The sequence below is a fragment of the Carya illinoinensis genome, chromosome 3, assembly GCF_018687715.1.
Source record: "Carya illinoinensis cultivar Pawnee chromosome 3, C.illinoinensisPawnee_v1, whole genome shotgun sequence".
Lineage (NCBI taxonomy): Eukaryota > Viridiplantae > Streptophyta > Magnoliopsida > Fagales > Juglandaceae > Carya > Carya illinoinensis.
Window position 1 is genome coordinate 54,926,725 of NC_056754.1, and position 23,838 is coordinate 54,950,562.

At 33.6% G+C, this 23,838-nt stretch overlaps 2 protein-coding genes across 3 annotated transcripts; one reads left to right on the forward strand and one right to left on the reverse strand.

Moving 5' to 3' along the window:
• Positions 1-8,778: 8,778 nt before the first annotated feature.
• Positions 8,779-14,606, forward strand: LOC122305421. Of its 2 annotated transcripts, none has more exons than XM_043117962.1 (6): positions 8,779-9,030; positions 10,239-10,386; positions 10,852-10,931; positions 11,071-12,930; positions 13,461-13,608; positions 13,723-14,606. In XM_043117962.1, exons 2-6 carry the CDS (start codon positions 10,248-10,250, stop codon positions 14,436-14,438), a joined length of 2,943 nt encoding a protein of 980 aa, XP_042973896.1. In that variant the 5' UTR covers positions 8,779-9,030; positions 10,239-10,247; the 3' UTR covers positions 14,439-14,606. The 2 variants fall into 2 exon arrangements, with proteins under 2 accessions (XP_042973896.1, XP_042973897.1); XM_043117963.1 differs by lacking the exon at positions 8,779-9,030 and adding an exon at positions 9,150-9,833.
• Positions 14,607-18,190: 3,584 nt separating this feature from the next.
• Positions 18,191-23,071, reverse strand: LOC122305422 (tetraspanin-18-like). Its single transcript, XM_043117964.1, has 6 exons — positions 22,579-23,071; positions 21,954-22,053; positions 21,651-21,731; positions 21,434-21,538; positions 19,990-20,193; positions 18,191-18,626 (listed from the first exon to the last, which is right to left on the reverse strand). Exons 1-6 carry the CDS (start codon positions 22,890-22,892, stop codon positions 18,573-18,575), a joined length of 858 nt encoding a protein of 285 aa, XP_042973898.1. The 5' UTR covers positions 22,893-23,071; the 3' UTR covers positions 18,191-18,572.
• Between the last annotated feature and the right edge of the window lie 767 nt (positions 23,072-23,838).

The following is a 23,838-nucleotide window of genomic DNA, read 5'->3' on the forward strand; positions in this document are numbered from 1 at the left end:
GGTACTATCATCGTTGGTAGGTTGTAGGAGCCCATTATCGGTTATAGGTTAGCCTGCTCTTATACCATAAAAAAATTCATGGACTTAACTCTTTTAGAAAACTGGTTCAAAGAGAGAGATTTGCTCCAATCCTACAAATATACCCAAGACTTTATCCATAGGCAATGTAAGATTTATTCTTCAGCACTCTCCCTCACGTGTAGGCCAATATTTTTTCTGATTCTTGTCACAGGATAAATAATGTGGGTCTCCATTTGTTCTGTGGCAGGTTCTGATATCATGAAGAAATTTATGGGTCTAACTTTCTTAAAAAACAGATTCAAAGAGAGAGATTTGCTCCAATCTTATAAACATTACAAAACTTTGTCTATATGTAATGTTGTATTTATTCCTCAACAACTAAAGGCAAGATAGTGGGTTGGTTCAAATTGCACCTGTTCTTGCTTACCAATGACATTGGAGTGGACTTGCCACCTCTTGAACTAGGTCATGAACGCAAGATCAAAATTAGGTGATCTTACTCTTCTTTTTCCTCCTATTACTTAGAACTATCTTCTCGTGTGAGGTGAGTCATGCCAACCCTAAATTGGAATCCGATGTTATGAAAGGTTGTAGTAAGTTTTATATTTTTCTTTCTTGTTTAGATTACTTTATTATCAAGTCAAAAATATGAACAACCAATGTATAACCAATATTAGATAGGTTGTCCATGTCCAAATAATGAAGACTATAAACATAAACTTGCATCTAATTTCAAACCTGTTTCATGAGAGAGATCATATGTAACATAATACGAATGCACGTACAACACTTCTCATGAATGAACTAAAATGGGTCCCATGGACAAATCCAAAAAGCCTAATCTCAAGTAATTGGAATTGCTTTTGAAAGGACAAAAAAATAAAAAGTAGGCAACAAACCCAATCATCAACTATCAACCCATGCAAGAGGGTTGATTACAGGTGTCCTCTTCCTCCTTTGTATTGTATTGTTTTTCAGGTGACTATTAACTCAATTGGTCTAAAACCTGTGGCCCCCTCTAATCATTATCGAGTCAATGAGTTAATATTTTCACCTTTTTTAAGATGTTGTATAATAATAATCTCCAAATTTCAGGCAGTACGTACGTACCTGCTCCACTCGTGACCCACCAAAACCAGCTTCTCTCCACCAATTCTGCGGTCCCAATCCGCCTCGTAACATTGCCCCACCTTGTCTGCTGACGTCATTGTCACCTATCCTTGACCTCCAATATATATAATATACATTATTATATAAACAAGTACGCTCACATATTCCTGTCCAGCCATTCTATCCACCACCACGCACCTTCTCTCCGGCTCCACCACGTCCACCGTTTATATGTTCACTCACTTCCAATTACCACATTACCCCTACTCAAAACTTTAGCAGGTGGTCGAGTGTGGTGTCGACACGTGTAGCAGACACATGTAAACAGTAATTTATTTAGGACGTAATTATATGTAAATCGAGATGGTAATTATTAGTTTGGTAGGGCCGAGCCTTCGTGTAGAGGTCATTGCATGGCATGTGGGTGATGTTGCCAAAAGAAAGAAAAACCTCCCTCTTTTCCTTTCATTTTGTCACTCAACCGAGAAAATGGGTGAAATTGGTGTATCACTTTTCTTTTGTTTTTTGCTCTCAATGCATTATTCAATAAAATAAAAAAAGGTAAAAATGGGTAGCTATTGAAGAAGGGGACATTAATAATATGGGGGAGGAGTCATTTTCACATGCATGTGCACTACGTTAATACCCGGTGACAAAAATGGAGGGATTTTGTGGCCCCTTTTCCAGATTTTTTGCCGGATTAAGCTTTCAGCAACAGCTTCAACAACTCATGCTCGATCATTTGCTTTGCTAGCTATGATCATGAGGAACATCTGCACGGTTTTGCTATATATTAGGGTTCTATATATCATGATGATTTGGTCCACGATTTATAATGATAGGAGCATCAAAATTCAAGCTTGAAAACACGTACAACATTCTGGTTTGTTTATCAAAACTTCTTCATGTTAACATACTACGTACAAACTTGATTATTAAGATACTACATATCTTATCAGTTTCACTTATTGAGATCAGGAGTCTGTATTTATCGAAAAGTGTAAAAATATTACTAATTAAATGATTTAGTGTATTATTTTTAATGATATAAAGAACAAAGTAGGCCTTCCCCATATATATATATTGTCCATAATTTTTGGAGCAAAGATATTGTATATGTAATGGCCGGGAGATTGGTCTTTAATTTCCACTGATCATAAAGCCTGGTATGAGTTAAACAATCAATGTCAAATTGTTTTGCACGTGGGATTAATTAATTTGATGTCATTTCCAAATGATCTGATATCATATGGAAGAATTAAAATATACCATTAATGTAGTATAAGAAAAATAATCATTTATACTGATTATATGCCCCCAGAATGATTATTTGCAGTAAAAATAAACTCATTTTGATATAAAATAATCATTTTTGTAATAAATAATTTGTTACAGCTGAACAGTTTTTTTTATAATAAATAAATATATATATATATATTATGATTATGATCAACTTGTTCATTGGAAGAGTTTTGTTATGTACAAGCAAAGTTACATACTAATACTGATTCATTTATATTCAAAATTTAAATTACACTATTTTCAATAAAATTTACTTTTTAACTAATCACATTAGATTGGTGGAAAAATCTAATTGTAAGTACAACTGTGTACTAATATGTATATTAATTGAATGTGATTGATCAAAAAGTAAATTTTATTAAAAACGGTATTAATTTAAATTTTAAATATAAATAAATCAGTATTAATATGTAGATTAGTACGCGATTTTATTTATATATAATAAAATTTTTAAATTAATATATATATTAGTGTGTAGTTATACTTAAATTTTTGCTTGATTGAGATAGAGAGCAAGGAAGGTGGTGGAGAGGTGCATGCTTTTGTATCCTTTAATTCAAGCAAAAGACTCCGGCCATGAGTGACATTTGCACCATTCATGCCGCGATGTTGAATTTCAACAGACAAGGACGAAACTTCCAATTAAGTGGAAGTTAATTAATATGATTTTTAAAAAAATGTTTTTTTATTTTCATAATTAATATAATATCCTGTTTTTCTCAACTTGCATTATTTTATATATAAGTTTGATGGGTCTTCTCTGTATTAGCCAATAACATGATTTTATTATTATTATTATTATTATTATTATTATTATTATTTTTAAAAAATGGGCAATCTTCTTAACTTGTGGAAGACGAAAGTGAACAATTTGAGAGTGTATTGTATTGTACTGCATGACTCCAAATTAATTATTCTCCAGAGATTGCCTCAGGGGAGAAGGTCGTGCAACACTATATTTAGGTACGATTTGAATATTGAGATAAGATGAAATAATTTTAAATAAAAATTAAAAGTTAAAAAAGATATTATTTTTTAATATTATTATTATTTTAAAATTTAAAAAAATAAATTATTTATTATTATAAAATTATAATAATGAGATAAAATAAAATAAAAAACTTTTACTATCTAAACGGAGCATTAGTGATTCGCTGTTGAAAGTCACCATCACTCAATATTCATGTGTTCATTAATTATACATGCATAAAGTTTTTTTTTTTTTTTGCTAATTTTATTTTAAATTGATGATATTTTTATAAAATAATGATACTCTTATAAATAACACTATCTATTTTATTTAAAGGAATTCTTATCACTTTTTCTTGTCTTGTGATAAATCACACAATTTGTTTGGTTGATGGATCTAAAATATATCATATTTTACAATAAATTAATATTATTTATTTTGCTTAAAAAATATAGGATCCTCTTCTTCACAAAATGACCTTCATGATACTCAACTGGAATGTCTAATGTATTTTTTCCCTTCCTCATGAAGATTGCATTGCCATCAAGTACTTAAAGGAATTTGAAATTGACTAGAAATCTTTATGGATGAAGAGAATTGCACAAGAAAAGGAGAGTCTACTCGATCGACACTCGATTGATGTTTTGTTTGGTTGTGGAGCAGCAACATAGGTTGTGTGCAGTGCATGCTGAACAAGAAAGAAATAAGTAAGATAATAACAATAAAGCAGGAAGCATGTATAATCGCATAGCATGCTCTTCTATATTCATCAACTATATTATATTAATTAACCAAACTAAAGCATGAAAATGAGCACGGCCTATAATTCATACAAACCTTAAGAAACACTACATATTTTCTGCCCTTTATACATTTTTGCCCATCTATATAAGGTATTGCACATAGGGTGTAAATCAGTCTGGTCCGATTATGGACCCATCATTTTTCCCCTACTGAACTGGACCGAATATCCATAAGGACCGGTCTCGTCAGTTGGTTCGGTCTTATCTAATTTTTTTTTATGTTTTTGTTCTTTTTTTTTTCAAATAAATTAATTAAAGAAATTATTTAAATTACTAAATTAAAATTAAGTGAATCATTAATATAGATTATGTAACTAACTCATTAAAAAAATATTTTATATGGTCAATAATACTAAATTAGATGAAAATTACATCATTAACCTATATAATTACTATATATAAATAATATATATTAAATTATTACAAATATTTAAAATATATATATATAGGATTTGGTCCATTCAGTCCGGTCCGGTCTAGTCCAAAATTTATAGACTCCGAGATAGGACCAAATGTCAATCGGTCCACACATTTTGAGATCGAGACTGACTGGTCCCAACTTTGGTCTGGTCCGGTCCGGTCCGGACCGAACCGCTCAGTCTGGTCGGTTTCTTCAGTCCAAACCAACCAACTTATAGCCCTAAATGCACCATCAGTTTTGAATACAAACATATATAAAGGCATAGTATGCTCTTCTATATTCATTATTTATAGTAGAGAAATACTTTTTGCAGTCGGGAGATGCAGTCGGCTGTAAAAAAAAAAATTAATACGAGACCTACATGAAAAAAAAATTATTTTTATAACTTTTTATAATTCATGTAGGTCCCCTTGAATATAAAAAAAAAAATTTATAATTTTTTTTTATTTATTCCGTACAGCCGACTGCACGCCGACTGCATGTAGCGACTGTATGTAACAAAGCTGTTTATAGTATAACCACATCACAGCAGTGAAATACTAGTCCTCTAATTCATACAAACCTCTATGTCTTACCCAACACTACTGGGATATATATATATAGTTATTTATATGATAAGCAAACTGCAATTAATATGTACACCTCATATGAGTACAGAGTTAGTGTAGTAGGAAAAGTTTGGTTAATATTTGAGAAATAACTAACATCGGAATTATAGCAACGTTGGTGACTTTCTTAAGTCCCAAGATATAGAAAAATGCCACTCTTGTTTGCTGGTTGTTCATTATCTCACCAACTCTCAACAGCTGCCTTCCATAAATGCTTGTCACATTTGCGTCAAGATTCCCTAAATTAAGGGAAATTGTCCATTTAATTCGGTGAGCATAAAATGCAACCAAATTCTTAATTGGGAGGAAAGATCTGGTGGTATATGAATTCCCAAAGACAAAACAAAAGCATGATATAAAGGTAATGACATTCGAGTAATGCTTCTTGTGAAAAATTACTTATTTGCTAATTATGGCGACACCTTGTGAGTACAAGATAGTAGTGAATTCCTAGAGAGAATGGAGAGAGAGAGAGAGAGTATAGGCCGGCGAAGAAAGTTTTTTATCTTCAAACCATTCTTGGCGGTTCATTATCGTCGAAAAATCCAATAAAATTGTGCTTAAATGTTAAATGTTTACCCGGCATAATTATTTATGGCGAGAAAAATTGCCATAAAAAGTTGTCTTAACTGACAAATTTTTACCCGTTGGACGTGATTTCGTCACAAAAGGGTGAATTTTTTTCCATGAATGTGGTCTATGCTGTTGGCCAAGTACGATGTAGATTTTGGGAAAAAAAACTTGTGGGAAATGAACAAATTTGTTGTAGTGTTTAGTTTATTTTCGCAGATAAGATGAGATGAGTTGAGATAAAAATAGAAAATTAAATAAAATATTATTAGAATAATTTGTTAATATTATTATTGTTTTGAGATTTGAAAATTTTAAATTTTTATTTTATTTTATAAGAATTTTAAAAAAAATTATAATAATTAAACGAGATGTATTGTAAAACAAATGAATTAAGTTTGCTATGCACGCAATAAGCACTTCAGTTGACACACCATCCTTGATTTCATTTTAAATTTCTATATTTACGATTTTCATTAGATCATATATATGATTTCATTGTTATTACTAAAATCGTTTGAATTTAGGGTTGATTTCAATCCATTTTATTTAATTATTACAATTTTTTAAATTTTTTACATAAAATATAATAAACAATTTAATTTTTTTAAATCTTAAACAATAATAATATTAGAAAACTAATATTTTAATAATAGTTCACTCAATTTTAATTTTAACTCATCTCATCTCATCTCAGCTTACTATCCAAATCTTACATAAATAATTCAGGACTTTTTTACGTAAACAGATTATCATTGTTTTTGGTTTTTTCAAAGTTGCTGAGAATTACAATGTAATATTAATATACAAAGAAACTTTATTTATAATCTTTATTTTTTGCAAACCCAACGCATTGTTAAAATGAAAGTTTTCTATATCAACTATGTTAATAAATAATTACTATTTTAATTTTTTAAAATTATAATATATTCTATTATAGGTGGTGTGTTTGTCCACTCACTTACGGGTAGCAAAATTCTAATATATTCGGTTGAGAATTACAGTATTGTGGGTTTTTTCCACGTAGTTTGGTGAGTAGGTGTGAGTCTTTGATTGGCCTACATATATAATTAAGGACGAGAATTCAACAATTTATGAGATTTATATGCCTAAATATGATATTATAAAATCGTAAATATGATTTTCCTTCCAAAGGAAAACATGCAAATGTTTATAAATTTTATTGAACAGATATCATCTGTAACTGTGACATTACAACAACATCAAAGACGAAGAGAGTATTTCCATTTTTTTTTTTTTTTTTTTAATTTCTTATTCTATACAAAGATTTGGATTTTGAAATTATTTTAATTATTATTTTCTTTAGTTGGATGAAATTATAAATCTCTCTATATGGGACTTTTAAATTTAGGATAGTGCTACAGGCATCGTTGGTGGCTCTCGCGTTAGGTAAAAAAAAACTTTATTTTTTTATTTTCTTTTCAAATCATTTTTTAATAGTTTTAAACATTTTAAAACAATATAAAAAAATTATAATAATATTAAAAAAAATTTCTTAATCATTAAAAAAAAAATTAAAAAAAAAATTTGGGACAACGGTGACCTTAGTGTTTTCTTTAAATTTAATAGGCAGTTGAAGAATTTTTTTTTATTAATTTAAATTTTTAGAGAATATAGATATTATAATTGCAAGTTATGAATTCCATGAACGTGGTACAATCATCATGTTGTGTCTTGTCATGCTAAGCAAAACTACTAAAGGACACTTTTTTTTTTTCCTCTTTTGCTTTGGGAAGAAATAAATATAAAGATTGCAATTATGCTTAGATAAGGGAATAAATACGTAAATATCGTTAAAATAAATAAATTTGAGATTGATTTAAAAAAATTAATTTTTTAATAATAAATTTTATTTTTTTTAAAATAATTATATAATATTTATGCACTTCAAACTGTATATAGCATTACTTTTAATTTTATTTTTGATAGAAAATTGCTCCATATGTGAACTGTCCATATGTGAACTGTCCAGCTTACTTTTTCAAAAATTGCTCCATATCTGAACCGTCCAGAGATTTTATTTTTTTGTAAATTTTTTTTTTTAAACTTTTGAAGAATATAAAAATCAGCAAAAATGTAAGGAGAATAATATATTTACTTAATATTTACTATCTTCTATAAGTGAATGTGTGTATAAAATATATAAAATATTAGACTCACGTAGAAAAACTTTATTCACCATCCTCATACCATATATCATATTTTTTTTTCTTTTGTCAAATATATAGTGTATAAATGATAAGTACAAGAACCAATTAGTTTATAAAGAATAAAACTAAATTAAAAAAAATTAAAATAAAAATAAGAATAGGAAAAGTATAGTTACAAGTACAATTGTGTACTAATCTGTACACTAATATGATGTGATTGGTCAAAAAGTAAATTTTATTAAAAAAGTGTTAATTTAAATTTTAAATATGAATGAATCAGTATTGGTATACAGATTAATACGCGACTGTGTTTGTATATAGCAAAATTCATAAGAATAATACTAATATGCCCTTTCCTTTTATCCCCTCATTCATTTAATTTTAAAAAAAATATTTATTTATTGATTAATTAAGTGACTATTAGTGTGTTAATTTTTTTTAATTCTTCAAAAGTGTTTAAAAAATATTTGAAATATAAAGTAAAATATATATATATATATATAATTTGTACCAGGAGCGTACCAAATTGGGAAATTGAAAAAGCATAGTAACATTATCCTAAAAATAAGTATGATGCTTAACGTGTGAGGGCGACTACTAGTGAAAAAGTTTTGTTATTTATCATCTTTGTATATTATATTTTTTAATTATTTTTTAAATTTATTATTTTTAAGCTAATTAAATTCTTTTCTTTATTATCTATATATCAAATATTTGATAGAAAATTTTAGTGAGTGCAATTACGTTTAGAATTTTTCTTTGCAAAAACTAATAAATATATGTTGTTTTTGCTGTGAAGGCCAGAACGTGTAGTCGGTGGGAGATCCATACCGATACAGCCAATCTCGTTCTACCACCATATACCAGAGTCCACAAAATACCACCAAAACCACCTCACAGCTCTCTCTCTCTCTCTCTCTCTCTCTCCCTCCCCGCACACTTGCTCACGCTCGCGTTCACGTTCAGAGAGTGGCCGATCGCCCCGTGGCACATAAGATCCCACCCTATATCCGACGCACATTCTCACCGGGATGCCATTTTCAGGCCACTCTAGGTTCCACCCTCATCTCTCTCTCTCTCTCTCTCGCTCTATGAAAGTGCTTCAGTTTGTGTCGGAGTTTTTTTTTTATAATTTTTTATTCTTCGTGTGTGTATTTTTGCTCCAGTCTGTGTTTGGTTGCACATTCTTTTTCATGCATCTTCAAACCGAATCTAATTCTCTCTCCTTGTTGGCTTGCTTTTCTTCGTTCAGCTTTTATATGTAATCAAAATTCTGCTTTTTGTTCCTTTCTGCTTTTAACCCATTAGCCTCATCTTTTGGGATCTACGAAAATTGTTTTAATTATCTGGTTAGAGTGTGAATATGCATGGGTTAGGTTCATTTCTGCTCTTGGTTTTGTTTTTTTGTTTGAAATTTGGGCATTTTGAGCCTGTAACGATGATTTTACTAAGTGGGTATCTATTGGATTTATGCAAGGGTTTTTTTAAGCTTTGATCAGCGTCTCCTAATCAAAATCCAACTAAAAAGTGAGTTCCTTTTTTGGGAAAAAAAAAATATTGAAGGAATATTTTAATTAACCTACTTTTGATTTTGATCAGGGAATATAATGACGCATGAATTGATGTGATATTTCATGTGAATATCACATCAATTCACTTAAATCTAGGCCATTGCCAGTGTTTGAACAAATCTCCCCCCCCCCCCCCCTCCTCTCTCTCTCTCTCTGGCTCTATCTTCAGATTTCTATACCTATTGTTCACTTGAGCTTTCTAGCTTTGACCCTTCTTGTTCATGCTCTTGTGAATAACATTACCAGCTGGATTGAACTTAAAACTTGAAGCTCTGAAGGTGTTTTTGTAAGGAACTATGAGAATCTTTTATGCTTATGCAAGGTTTTGTGTGATTGTAATTATAAGCTTCTTGTTTTTCCTTTACTTGTGCAGAAATATGTATGAATTTATATTTTTATTCTGTTTGTGCGATTTTCTATACACCATCTAAGAATTAATAAGTTCTCCTCTTTGTGTTGAATGTACTGGTTACACCTTTCTTTTTGCTTTGCAGCTTGAATCTAGCATTTCCGCTCTTTGTTGTCAATTGTCCCTGTTTCTTTTTATTCGTGTTTTGTCCAACAAAAAAAAAAAAATCGTATATTTGCGGCATCACTATTTACGAGCATTTCTCTAGTAGTTCATTTTATATTTGATTATAGATGGAGGGATGTTATATGGAATTAGTTTTCTGACAAAATTTCATTACAGGTGTTTAAAATGAATGGGATTCAAAACAGGAAATTTCACACTACTGAGAAACAGTTTCCAGGATGTCTCGGAAGAATGGTGAACCTTTTTGATTTGAGTTCAGGCATTGCTGGAAACAGGCTGCTAACAGATAGACCTCATAGTGATGGTGGATTTCTTTCTCATATTTTTCCTCATTTATTTATTGTAATTTTTGTATTCATACATTTTGTGGTTTGTGTTTAAAAAATAAAAATTTTTCAACCATATATATTGATTTGTTGATACTTCAAAAAAAAAAAAAAAAGAGCAAACAGTATCTCATAATATCATTAGAAAACCCGCAGTAGAGAAATATTTTGGTAACAATCAAAATACCTTAGCATTTACAAATTTTAAAAAAGCCCTTTTTTCATGCTAATGCTTACATTGGTTATAGTTACTCTGCAAATTCTTGACAAGATGTTGGCATATTGTGTTATTAATTGTGCACTCGGGTTTATTTCCCCCTGAGTTCTATTCACTTATTTTGATGTCATTCTATTCCACCAATTCTTTGATTGATTTCTTGTCGATTATAGTTGGTTTCAGAACTATTTTTAGCCATTGTTGAAATAGACGTGGTTGATTTCAGGTTCTTCACTCTCAAGGAGCAGATCAGATGTGGCAAGGACGTGGAGTCCTCCTATTGGAGATCAGACAGAGGATAAACTGGTAAGTTTCATGATGTTATCCTGTAATCAATTATAGACAATTGAGGAAAATTTTCTATGGAGGTCTCTCTGTCATTCATGTCCAAACCATAATGAGCTCCAATATTCTGATTTGTGTCACATATTTGTGGAATGTTCAGATTGTGCCCGATTTAAGGAGAACTTCGAGCAAGAAGGCAAATGGAACACCAATAAAGATGCTTATAGACCAAGAAATGTTGAAAGAAGGGGGGTCTAAGCACAACCCACCTAATGTTGTTGCAAAGTTGATGGGGCTTGACACCCTCCCCCACCCGCAGCCCGATTCAGCTGCTCAAAGAAACCGTGCAAAAAGTTATTCAAGACGTAGTTTAAGCCATTCGGGGATAACATTGGGATCTTGGCCGGAAGAAGATGGCTTCTCTGATAAGGGAATGCTATGTGAAATTTATCAGTGTCCAGAACATAATGAATATAAAGATGTTTATGCAATCTGGCAGCAATCTGAAACGACAAATCATGCAAGGGATAGATCGCCTCAGAAAGAAAGGCGTAGTGGAAAGATTAATGAAAAAAATATGGCTCTTGTTCGTCAGAAGTTCACTGAAGCAAAACGCCTGGCAACAGATGAGAAACTTCGTCAGTCTAAGGAATTTCAGGATGCTTTGGAAGTTTTAAGTTCCAACAAAGATTTATTTCTTAAATTTTTGCAAGAGCCAAATTACTTATTTTCTCAACATCTGAAAGATCTGAGGTCTATTCCTCCACCTTCTGAGACAAAGCGTATCACTGTTCTTAGACCTTCAAAGATGGTTGATAGTGACAAATTTGTAGGATCAGGGAAGAAGAGCGATAAGCAAATAAAGAGGCCGGGCCAAGCGGTTTTGTGGAACAAAAATGACATTCGATATTATCCTTCCTCCACTGATCAGAAAGTTGATGAATATCCTGGGCAACCAACTCGAATAGTGGTACTGAAGCCTAGTCCTGTTGAGCCTCAGGACATCAAGGCTGTTGTTTCGTCACCTTCCTTGTCGCCTAGAGTAGTACATTCTGAAGATTATGAGGAAGTTGAAGATGATGAGGCACTAGAATCAAGGGAAGTGGCAAAGGAGATCACCAGGCAGATGCGTGAAAATTTGATTGGTCATCAAAGGGATGAGACTTTAGTTTCTTCTGTTTTTTCGAATGGCTATACTGGTGACGAGAGTTCGTTTTACAAATCAGAGAATGAGTATGCAGTGGGAAACATAAGTGATTCGGAAGTCATGTCACCATCTCCTAGGCATTCATGGGATTACATCAATAGGTTTGGTAGCCCTTATTCTTCTTCCTCCTTCAGCCGTGCGTCATGCTCTCCAGAGTCATCAGTGTGTAGAGAAGCAAAGAAGCGGCTGTCTGAAAGATGGGCCATGATGGCATCAAATGGGATTTTTCAAGATCAAAGACAAACTCGGAGAAGCTCTAGTACTTTGGGTGAGATGCTTGCTCTTTCAGAAACAAAGAAGTTGGCAAGATCTGATGACAGGAATATTGGTAAGGAACAAGAGTTAGTGGAATCAGTTTCATGCTTAAGTAACAATTTAAATAAAGAACAAGATTTGGTTGATTCGCCTAAAAATCTGTTGAGGTCAAAATCTGTACCAGTGTCTTCAACTGTGTATGGTACCAGGCTCAATGTTGAAGTTTCTGAATCTGAGTCTGGAAAAACGCATGTTCCCAAGGAATTAATCAAGGCAAAGAGCATGAAATCATCAATCAAGGGGAAAGTTTCGAGTTTATTTTTCTCTAAGAATAAGAAATCAAGTAAAGATAAACCTGCAGTATCTCGCTCTGAAGATGAATCTCAACCGTCTGGCTCTGAAGCAACTGGGTACCCATTACACTCTCTTGGAGTGACTAGTGATGCCACTTCTCAATGTGCTAATGACAGTGGCCTTTGTTCTGCAATACATGGATCATCAGGCAAAACTTCTCCAGAGACCATCATGGGTCAAAAACAAGGCACAACAATTTGTGAGGTAGTGTACCATCTATTTTTTCTTCGTTGTTCATGCTCTTTTAATCATACTTCACATTTAGCTGTAGTTACTTAACACCAAGAAGCCCCCAAGATAGTTTCTTGAAGTAATTGCTTTGTAACCTTTGTCCAGATTTTTAAACTTGGCTAGCCTTTCTAAACAAAATTCCAACATACTACTATAGAGATATTCTCTTGTATGTTCATCCATGCCCTTGTTGATATGTATCTGACATACTTTTTTGGCACAAAGAAACAGATAAATGAAAAAACTCCAACCGGGAGTACCCTTGGTCAACCCAAATAAACAATCTTGCTTTGAGTAAGGGATGAGGCTTTGGCCTGTCCCAAGAGAATAATTGACTGAATTAAGTTAGATTAGCAGTGTCAGTGGCTTCCCTAAATTATATTTCATAATTATCATCTCTTTTGTCGTTGCTTATAAGACAATGTCTTTTTGTTGCTATTTGTTTCCAACACTCAAATTGCGTGATTATATCATTTAGCAAGAGCTCTCTTTACTAATTGTAGGCAGCGTTGTCTGTAACCAAACCTGTAATGCCGGGGAATGTCAATGAGAATCAGGACCAACCGAGTCCAATTTCAGTTTTGGAACTACCACTTGAAGATGAAAACACATATCAAGATGCACATGGCAATATGAAGCCAGACCTTCAGGGTATATACTCTCTCTCTCTCTCTGTGTGTGTGTGTGTGTGTGTGTGTGTGTGTGTGTGTTGGAAAAACTTTTGTCTGTATGACCTCATTCATTGAATTTCTTTAATTTAATCAGGAAGACAGTTGCCAATCAAGCCTAATTTGATTGATAAATCTCCACCTATAGAATCAATTGCTCGAACTCTATCCTGGGATGATTCATGCACAGAAACTGCCACCCGTTATACGATAAAGCCTTCAGTTTCCCTGGGCACTGAGGTGGAAGAACAAGATTGGCTTGCCCTTGTGCAAACGCTACTATCAGTGGCTGGTCTTGATGGCGAGGTGCAATCACAGACATTTTTTGCAAGATGGCACTCGCTTGATAGTCCATTGGACGTATCTTTAAGAGACAAAGTTGCCACCCTTCATGAAAAGGATTTACTGCCGGAAGCTAAGCGGAGGCAACATAGATCAAATTGGAAGCTTGTATTTGATTGTGTCAATGCCACACTAATGGAAATCACAGGTTATGGATCAGAAAAGTGCCCAATGGGCAGGCAATGTAATGGGGACAACAAGAAGCTCCTTGAGGGTGCATCAACCATGCTGGTGGACTGGGTGTGGACCCATATGCAGGAATGGATTTCTAGTGAGGGGAGATGTGTTTTGGCGGATGGTGGAGACAATGACAGCCTGGTGGTGGAGAGGCTTGTGAGAAAGGAGGTGGTGGGGAAAGGTTGGGATGAGCTTTTCAGATTGGAAATAGATAATTTTGGAAAGGAAATAGAGGTTAAGTTGCTGGAAGAGCTTGTGGCAGAGGCTGTGGTGGATTTGACAGGTAGGCTGTGAAGACTGAAGAGGCTTTGCATTCTTTCTTCTTTTTTTCTTTCTTTTTCTTTTTAAATATGTATTTAAATTGTAACTCTTGTTTTGTCTATTTGATTCTCAACGATGATTGTCTTACTCACCTTATCTGTTTGGAAATTGCAAATATTTTAACGAGTATTTATTTGATAATTTGTTTATTTTGATTTCCAGATTTTAACTATGTAAACATCTATGAGCTACTTGGCCCTCTTTACTGTCAGATCTTCCTGTCTTCTACAGTAGTAGCCTTGTGGCGTTTGACAACCTAATTTTCAGAGCTTGTTTGTTGAGTAACATGGCCGACAACGTTAGTCTAAGGTATTTATTCTCCGTGTGAAAGGGTTTTGCATGCCAGGAGCAACCCTAAAAAGGAAAATGCTACCGACCCCGCTCGATCATCATACTTTTTCTTCCCGTTTGACGTGGCCCTTCCACATTGCACTACTTTTACTTTTTTTTTTTTTAGTCCTTCCACGTTGCATAAAACACATCCCCCGTGCCTGGTCTCCTCCCCAGCCCCATTGCCCATCGACATCGACTTCGCCCCCCCCCCCCCCCCCCCCCCAAGCTCCATGAGTGAGTCTCCCCTCCCCTTCATCTTTGATTGTGGACAATGTAAAATTTTTTGTTTCTCCTTCTCCCCAGCCCCATCGAGTTTGCCGTCCATAGCTCCATCAAGTTTGTCCATCCCAACCCCACGAGTTCATCTCCCCTCCTTGCTACCTTTGAAGGAATCTCCGATCGGCACGACATGTAGATTTATTATTATTTTACCTCAGTTTTCCCTGCATCGGCCAACAATAAGAGAAAAAAAGGCATCCCCTACCCCCCAAACCTCCAAAAGCACCATTTACAGATTAATAACAGGAGAAAAACCAACGACAATTACATATTATAACAATTAAAATTGCACGAGTTTTACAGACAACTAAAACCTTGTTGAACACACAAGAGAATACGTGTGGTTGAACCGGTCATATTCTAATCTTCTTCTTCGTCTCTCTTTATTTTCTAGAGAGTTAAGTGGGTTTGGAATTTGGAATCTTTTTGGACTTTGGAGATGGAGGGGAGGGGAGACTCACTCATGGAACTGGGAGGCGAAGTCGATGTCAATGGGCAATGGGGCTGGGAGGCGAAGTCGATGGGCGATGGGGCTGGGGAGAAGGAGACCAGGCTCAGGGGATGTGTTTTACGCAATGTGGAGAAAAAAAAAAAAGAAAAAAAAAAAGTAAAAGCAGTACAATGTGGAGGGGCCACGTCAAACGGGAAGAGAAAGCGGGATGAACGAACGGGGTCTGTAGCATTGCCCCCTAAAAGACCCTACTTTTACCCACTGCTCTTCAATAATCACTAAGGAAAAATTATGATTTCTCACGCTGATTATAATTATAGGTTATGTTTTGTTGACGTCGACTAGTTTATTGGGAGTTGGTAGTATCTAAAACAACTGGTTTGCATGATAACCAAAATTGACATCATCCAACATCTCTCGAAAGAATAAATCTACTATACCACCCCACTCTTTATCCTATTTGACCGCTTATCAATTTTTTTATTTTTTTTCACTTAGTGATTAAGAAAGTGATTTTTAATATATTGATGTATTTTTTTAAAAAAAAAAAATATTTAAGTATATTAAAAAAATATAATAAAAATAAAAAGAACAAAAAATATAAAAACCTAATTTTGTGCTTGGCGGCATTGCTGGGTTGGCAGCCTGGCACTGCTCCTCCCGAAAATGTGGTACCCTGGATGGAATTCTTAATTGCTACATTTGGTTTGACCCTAAATGCTTCTAAATGGAGCAAAAACTGCTTAAAAAAACTGATGCTCCAAAAATATACAGCTAATTGCACAATGAGTGTCCTCTCTTTCTTTTAGTTCAATTTCACGCATCTTGACTGAAATTGAACTAAATGGTACATAAGAGAGGTTCGTTATGTTGCATTTTCCTCTTATAGAAATGTTGGGATTTACAAAGAAATCATATAAAAGTATAGTTCACAAACTAATGCAACTTGTAGTATATCATCAAATTGTAAAATTCTTTTTACTATAGAGTAAATCTAATGTATTATACTTAATCGCATCAATTTATAAACTTTATTCTATCATAAACTTTATTCACCGATTCCAAAATCGATGTGCGCATAATATTGAGCGCAATGGACAGTTTCCAAACAAGCTTATGGAAGCATTCCCCTTATCTATATTCTCTAGTCCTTATTAGACTTTCAGTGGCAAAGACCTTCCCATTAGTATTGTATAATTATCAAATTTCTGTATTCTCATTTGGTTTTATTTTCATGAATAAAGCTTGCTTGGAAAAAAAAATGGAAAAATAAAGCATAGCTGCCTACCCCTCCTTGTTAATATGTGCTACAGCAGATTTAATGCTTCCTTGCAGCAGAGCATGAACACTTGTGCTGATTGACCCTATTAACCAATTAAAGGAATTCATTGCGGATACCTTAGTTCTTAGTATGGTTTTAATACACAAAACTCGAAACGTGTATAGCTGTCATGCCTTTGTATTGTTTGGGCACAGGCATTATCTGACATGAAGAACCTATTGAAAGATTAGAGAAGGTATGAATGATGAAGCAAGAAAAAACCAAAATAAGGTAATCACATTAATTTCAGTATGTATGAATATAAATTATAATCAAATATGATATATCTGTCTATTGAGTATAGAATTTTGCTTTTGATCAAATCGAGAAGTTTACAATATATACTTGAAAAATGAGATAAAGAAGGGGAAAAAAACAAAAGAGGTGCACTTCTCGAGTAGCAAAAGAAGAAAATTCCTAGTCGAGACAACTACACTACCAGCCAAATTTTGGTACCCACTATCGAGTATCTTAAAAATTAAGGCACAGTTGAGAGATCCCGTGACTGTCAATCCCAGCTGTATACTATGCACTTTGAGATCGAAGTATCAGATTCTGCACAGGCAAGAAAAAAGAAAGGAACAAAATGATAATTTTCTTCATGGAATAGGTGAACTGTCACTCAGGGGAGCTAGTTTGAAAAATGAAAGGGACAGATTTAGGGTCTCCGTTTGTGTGTGTTTCAAGAGAGAGGAAAAGAAACATGTAACGATGAAAAAAGCTACTTCTTGCACCCTTTATGAATCAGTACAGTTTTATGAAACCACGCCCTATGACTTCGGTTCTTACAGTCAATCCCACCATAATTCATACCTTGATTATAAATAAATATATATATTTGTTTCTGTCATCAGTAAGCACACACAGTCAAGCTTGAACGGTTGTACTTCATATTCAGAAATATGATTACAAACCAAGTAGTTCTTCCAGAAATTCACACTTACAGAAGTTGTATGATAGAGAGGCCGCTAAAAAGACAAACAGAAGTCGTCTCTGAAGTTTTCTGGGTATATGCACTGGAAAAATGATGCTAATAGAATATATTCCCGCGAGGGACAAGAGTGCCTAGAGGTGGGGACAACTCTTAGGGCAAGAAGAAGGTTGCATATGGCTAAAGCAAGCCTTTGTGGCTGGAAATTAGAGCTGAATTTCCCTCTACCAAGCCGAGGAAATAGTTGTTAAATTAAAAGCACGGGCAGCAAGACATCTCGTGACTGTCAGCATTTGTGCTTTCAGAACCATCGAACATGATAGATATCATGGAAATCGTGAACAGCTGAAGGAAGCAGAAGAAAATCTAAGCAATTTAGATCTCTCGGGATCAGGGGGGCTTTCATGATCTATCAACAATCACCTTTCTTTGTTTTGTTAGCTCATTTTCTACTTTCAGTAAACCAATAAAACATGGTTTATAATGTATACATTACAACCAATGACAGAATACTTGCGAAAGACCATGAAAACACAGCATTAACCAAAACAACCATCTTTTTTGTTTAACAAACAGAGTAGAACTTGCAAGGACTTTCACGCACACAATAATAAGTTACCACACACGCCCTTAAATGAGTATATACATCACACACGCACGCACTCTTCAAGAAAGGCAAATGGAAAAAAATCTACAAAGCAATTATGTCTAACAAATGCTCTGGTATTAACATGGAGCAGGCATTCTGCCGGCCGTTGTTCTGAAATGTGAGATGGAAACATTCTGCGGCCTTCACTGCCTTGAGTTTGAGCTCACTGATGCGTTTTGATTTGCGTTCAGTCCATACTGCAGAAGAGAACATAAATGGTACGATAACTTGTGCTTGCAATCACAAGAGAGGCTCCAGAAGGAACGAATAATAACAATATTAGTATATTTGACAAATATAGTCGTGCAGTTTACAATGTTGCGTTTAGAAACTCAATTCTTACCAGCTATCCAGATAATTAATGCATCTTATGCAAAGCCACTATCAAGATACTTGTCACAATTCTCTTTTTCTTTTCTTTTCTTTTTTTTTTTAATTTTTATTATAGGTAAAAGTAAATTTTATTGATATAAGAGGCATAGCCCAAGTACACTAGTAGTATACAAAGAACATGCCTGATTACAACTAAGTACTAGTAAGAGCTATGCCCTTAGTAAACATATTTGCACAAATTATAAGATGCTTGTCACAAATTAAACATATTTGCATAAAATCTCTAGTAATTATTCGGACATGAATATCAAGCTCATCGTGCTTCCTCATCTAGTATATTGTCAGCCAGGAGAAGAAACCAAATCCAAGGCGTTGAACAATGAATATATTATATTTGAAACAATCTAGAGAACCCAATCCTGCATGTGGAGTTTTAGATGTTTGTCTCACAAATATAGCCCTAAAGATCAATTTAAATGGGAAAAGAGAAAAACTGTTCCCAACTATGAGGGGAATCATAAATCAATACCACAATTGGACTTGCAAGAAGAAAGTTACTAACAATAGGAATTAATGTTAAAACACAATGTAAGATCTCAGTTTGGTCTATGCTGTGCAAGTATAATTCGCAATAAGACATGTTTATCTGCAAATCGCAAACAAATTGGACCAGTTTTTCGTAAAACCTTTCGACTTTATATGCTTTGGGATAACCGTGCCATTGGGACTGTTTACTAGTTAATTTTTTGAATTGTACGTGTTGGGTGTAAATTGCAGGAAGTCTATGACATCAAGTTTGTATTGTGACTTAAAGGGAGGAATACTGGCAATCCTTCCTCTGTAGATTTTTTAAATTCTTCCTTCCATTTCCTTACTTCACTAGGCGATTTTCCTATGTACACTCCCAGTGTAGTTGGGTTGCACCCACTTTTAATAAAATACTGCTTATAACAAATAAATAATTATCAAGATCCAGTTGCTGAAATTCATACTTCAAGGATCCCTGTCAACTGGTAGATATTGTAGACTAGCACTTGATCTTGGCATTCCATTTCATATGTATGCTAGATTTAACATTCATCTTCCTTTAATAATTGGAACTTATACTTCATTTACTTAGTCAAAAAGAAAAATGGAACCTATCCTTAATCTCTCATAAAATGGACATCCACATTTAAACAAATGAGCAAATAACACCCAAGTTCTGACTGGCTAAAAACAAGATACCTTCTCCCTTATCCGTGAGCTCCAGATGTCAGAGTGAGTCCCTCTCCCATCACCCTTAGTTGACACAGATGGTTGGGTTGATTGTGGATTTAGCAGTGGTTCCCAAGTTCTACTCCTACCATCATAGCCTTCCTCACTGTCAAAGTGAGGTCGCCGAGTAGAAAGCATGGCTCGCAGAATTATTGAGAGTAGAAGAGATAATGTCTGAAATTGTCCAAAAAATAATAATATGTTAGGAAATAAAAGATCCAAGCAAAGGAACCCGGTTGCCATATGTAATAATTGACTTGGCTTTATCAACTCATCGCTTGAGGTTATTCTAATACAAAGGAACTTGGTGAGCAAAAACCTCTGATGAACACACATCTTTGTTAAAGAAACAGAAATAATTGAATATTAATAGATAACTTTTTGTCATAAAGATGTAAGGAAAACTCATGCAAGAGAATGGAATTGCAAGTTTAATAAGGTCCAGGTCCGTCACAGCCACCCATTTTAGCATTGTTTATGTAGCTTTCAGGTAACAGCAGCAAGAACTTTTCTCCCTTAAATAAAGTAATCAAAACAAACAAGCATTTTCAAGAACAGGATCTCTCAATCTAGCTTCCAAATCTTTTTACATACCATAAGACTATATCCATATTTGGTTAGATTCTTTTTTCAAAATTTTCAAAATATTTTTCAACTTCAATCCAAACATTTTCCAATCTCAACAAAATTTATATTTAAACTTTTCATCAAATCATTTGCCTAGTTTTCAATGAAAAGTAAAAAACACAAAAAACCAAAATAACTTTTACAAAAACCAAAACAAAAACTACCCAAAAACAATTATATTCAAACAACTTTTCAACTCTACCTATCCACCACCTTCAGAAACCCCAATACAGAACATATTTAAAAAAAAATAATATTAAAAGTTTCCTTTCTACCTTCACAAAACCTGATAAACAATACAGCTCAAAAAATTTCTCAAAAATGCTCAAGCATCTCAATATTTCTCTTAACCAAACACATCCTATGATTCTCATGCTCTTTAAGAGATAGACAACTCTCTCATTCCTCTAAATTCATTTATGAAGTGTGAATTCATTTGAAACTTCAACTAAAATTTGGTCCGTTAAAATATCTACATGAAGAGTAAAATTCTTACCATGGAACTCCTTAAATTTTTAACAATGGCTCTAAGTCCAAAGGACCATAAAATTACATTGACAAGTAATAATTTCATAATTCAATGGAAAGTTTCACAAAATATATACATGTTGAGGAAGAATGCCAGCATTCTGAACATATACCATCAAACTAAACAAGATTCTCCTTATGACCATCAAATTATGTTGAAGTTAACAACTTCCTAGTTCATCAGGGACTTTTCAATCTGTTTCTAGCAATTAAAGACATGTTGATGAATTTCATCCTTAGAATGAGTATAATAACATACCTGAATGGCAACCACAGCAATACCAACCCATTTACAGATGTCAATATTTTCTTCAATGAAAGATAGAAGGCTCTCAAGTTCACCAGTCGGATCAAATGGAAGATCCTGTAGAGGTAGTAAACATATTTTTTTATTATTTTGAATAATCATGCAGGATGAAGCCAATGCACCAATCTATTACTGAAAGGCATATATTATTATCATATTTTAAAATTACCTTTTCCCAATTACGATCAATTGCAATGAATGCCACCAGAGCCGCCTCTATTAGTACGAGTACAGTTATGAGGAAAGTATACTAAGATTTTCACAAGGTTAAAGAAAAAGTCGAAAGAAATAGAATTAGAAGCAAAAACCAAAAAAGTTAAGTGCTTAAATGCATTCCATGGGACCGACACAAGTTCAAAGCTCAGAAAGAGTTTAGTTCAGAACATGGAGACAGGGAGATTGATTCCTTAATCGACATATGCTGGAAAACATAGTAATGATAGAACTTCATATGTGATTCTGCAAAGGATACAAAACACAGGCAGCAGCCATGAATGACTTCGGCAGCAATGCAACCTATGAGAGTAATGCAACACATGATAATGCCCACTCCCATGAAAAAGTAGATGAACCTGCCATCGAAAAGAAGCCCAAACTCTCAATGCAAGAAAAGCATGAGTACACCATCGATCAAAAGTAGACTGCAAGCTCTGATTCCAATTGAAAGAAAAAGAAAGAGAGAGAAAAGGCAAACTCGCAGTCGATACTAACTAGCTATGGAAGTGAATGGCATAAAGTCCCCAACATCAATTACGGGCTCCCATCAAATCAATTCCTCCGAAGAGAAACCTAACAAAACCCAGCACAGCACGCCATCACCCATAATTTAATGAAGAATTTTACGGCCCCACGGGAAAAAATCGAAAGTTAAAAATGAAGCAAAAATACTGTTATTTAAATCAACTAAACTAATGTCTTGATTTCGAACTTCAATTATAACCGAGAAAAATTTGACGCACTTACATTAAGATGAAAATATAGATAATAGTTACAGCATTAAATTCAAGACATCCGTACGAACTTCATTTAATACCCATTATCTATTTGAATTCCCATTCAAATAGAACATACTGAATAAATTTGCAAAATTTTAGTACCAAGGAGCGGGAAGCCGAAACGAATTCAAATCGAGCTCCAACCCAGAACCACCATCGAACCCGGAAACGATATCGGCCGCAAGATTGACTCTGGTGATCGGGTTGGATACCCAAGCTGATTCAGAATCCAAGAAAAGGGAGAGAGAAGGAGCCGGGGATGGAGCTGAAGTTGGTGGAGAAATGGGAACGTGGTGGCTCCACTGGTTGAGCATCCATACGGAGTAGACTACGATTGATACCCCAACGAAAGCCTGAAGGAAATTCAGGAACTTGAGGACGAAAGCTAAGGAAAAGTGGCAACAATTGGATCGCATTTGCGACAATTGGAGTTGAAACTCTTTAGAATTCAGAGGCAAAATGGGCGTCGAAATTGAAAAACCTAACAGAAACACAAATGAGAAAATTCACAGAGAGAGAGAGAGGTTGTGTGGGTGTATTGCTTTTGTTGTTCAGTATTTGATTCTTTTTTGCGTGCGGAAAACTAACTTTTTGGGACGAATTTACGTTTTACACTTTATATCAAAGATTCAGAATGATTGAAACTCATAACATTTATTATTGTTGAATAATTATTTATTATTTAATAATTATTAAATAATTATACTATATCTTTATTTTATTTATATTTTATTAAGTAAAATTTAATATATTTATTATTATTAAATAATTATTTATTACATATTTTTTGATCAATTAATAATAATAAATGTGTTATATTTTATTTAATATAATAAAAATACAATCAAAATGTAATGCATAACATTATTAATTTAATAAAAATAAATATATAAATTAATATAATTTTATTATACGTTAAATTTATTTTATGATGAACATATTAAATTAATATATAAATTTATTTTTATAAAATTTATAAAAATATTTCTCGAAACAAAAACTAAAAAGATGGTAAAAGCATTTGTAATTCAATATACAGATGATATCTCATCAATTCAATCACAGCGGTTGATATTCTCGTCTTCACTGTTGGCCAGCGAGAGCATTCTGGGCCGAATATCATCCTCAAGCCCATGATTTGTATTTGCTTGAGCCCATTCTCTAGATTTCGACTTCTTTACTACTGTTTGTGGTAATCTTTTTACTATTATTTAGCTCCCAAGAACAGTACAATAGAGAATACAGATTATAATTAGTAAGATTATTTTTATAATTCTCTTTGAAAAGTTTCTCATTTTATGATATAATGCAATCTTAAAACATTAGACTACAACTAAAATTGAATATATGAGAAGAGGGAGT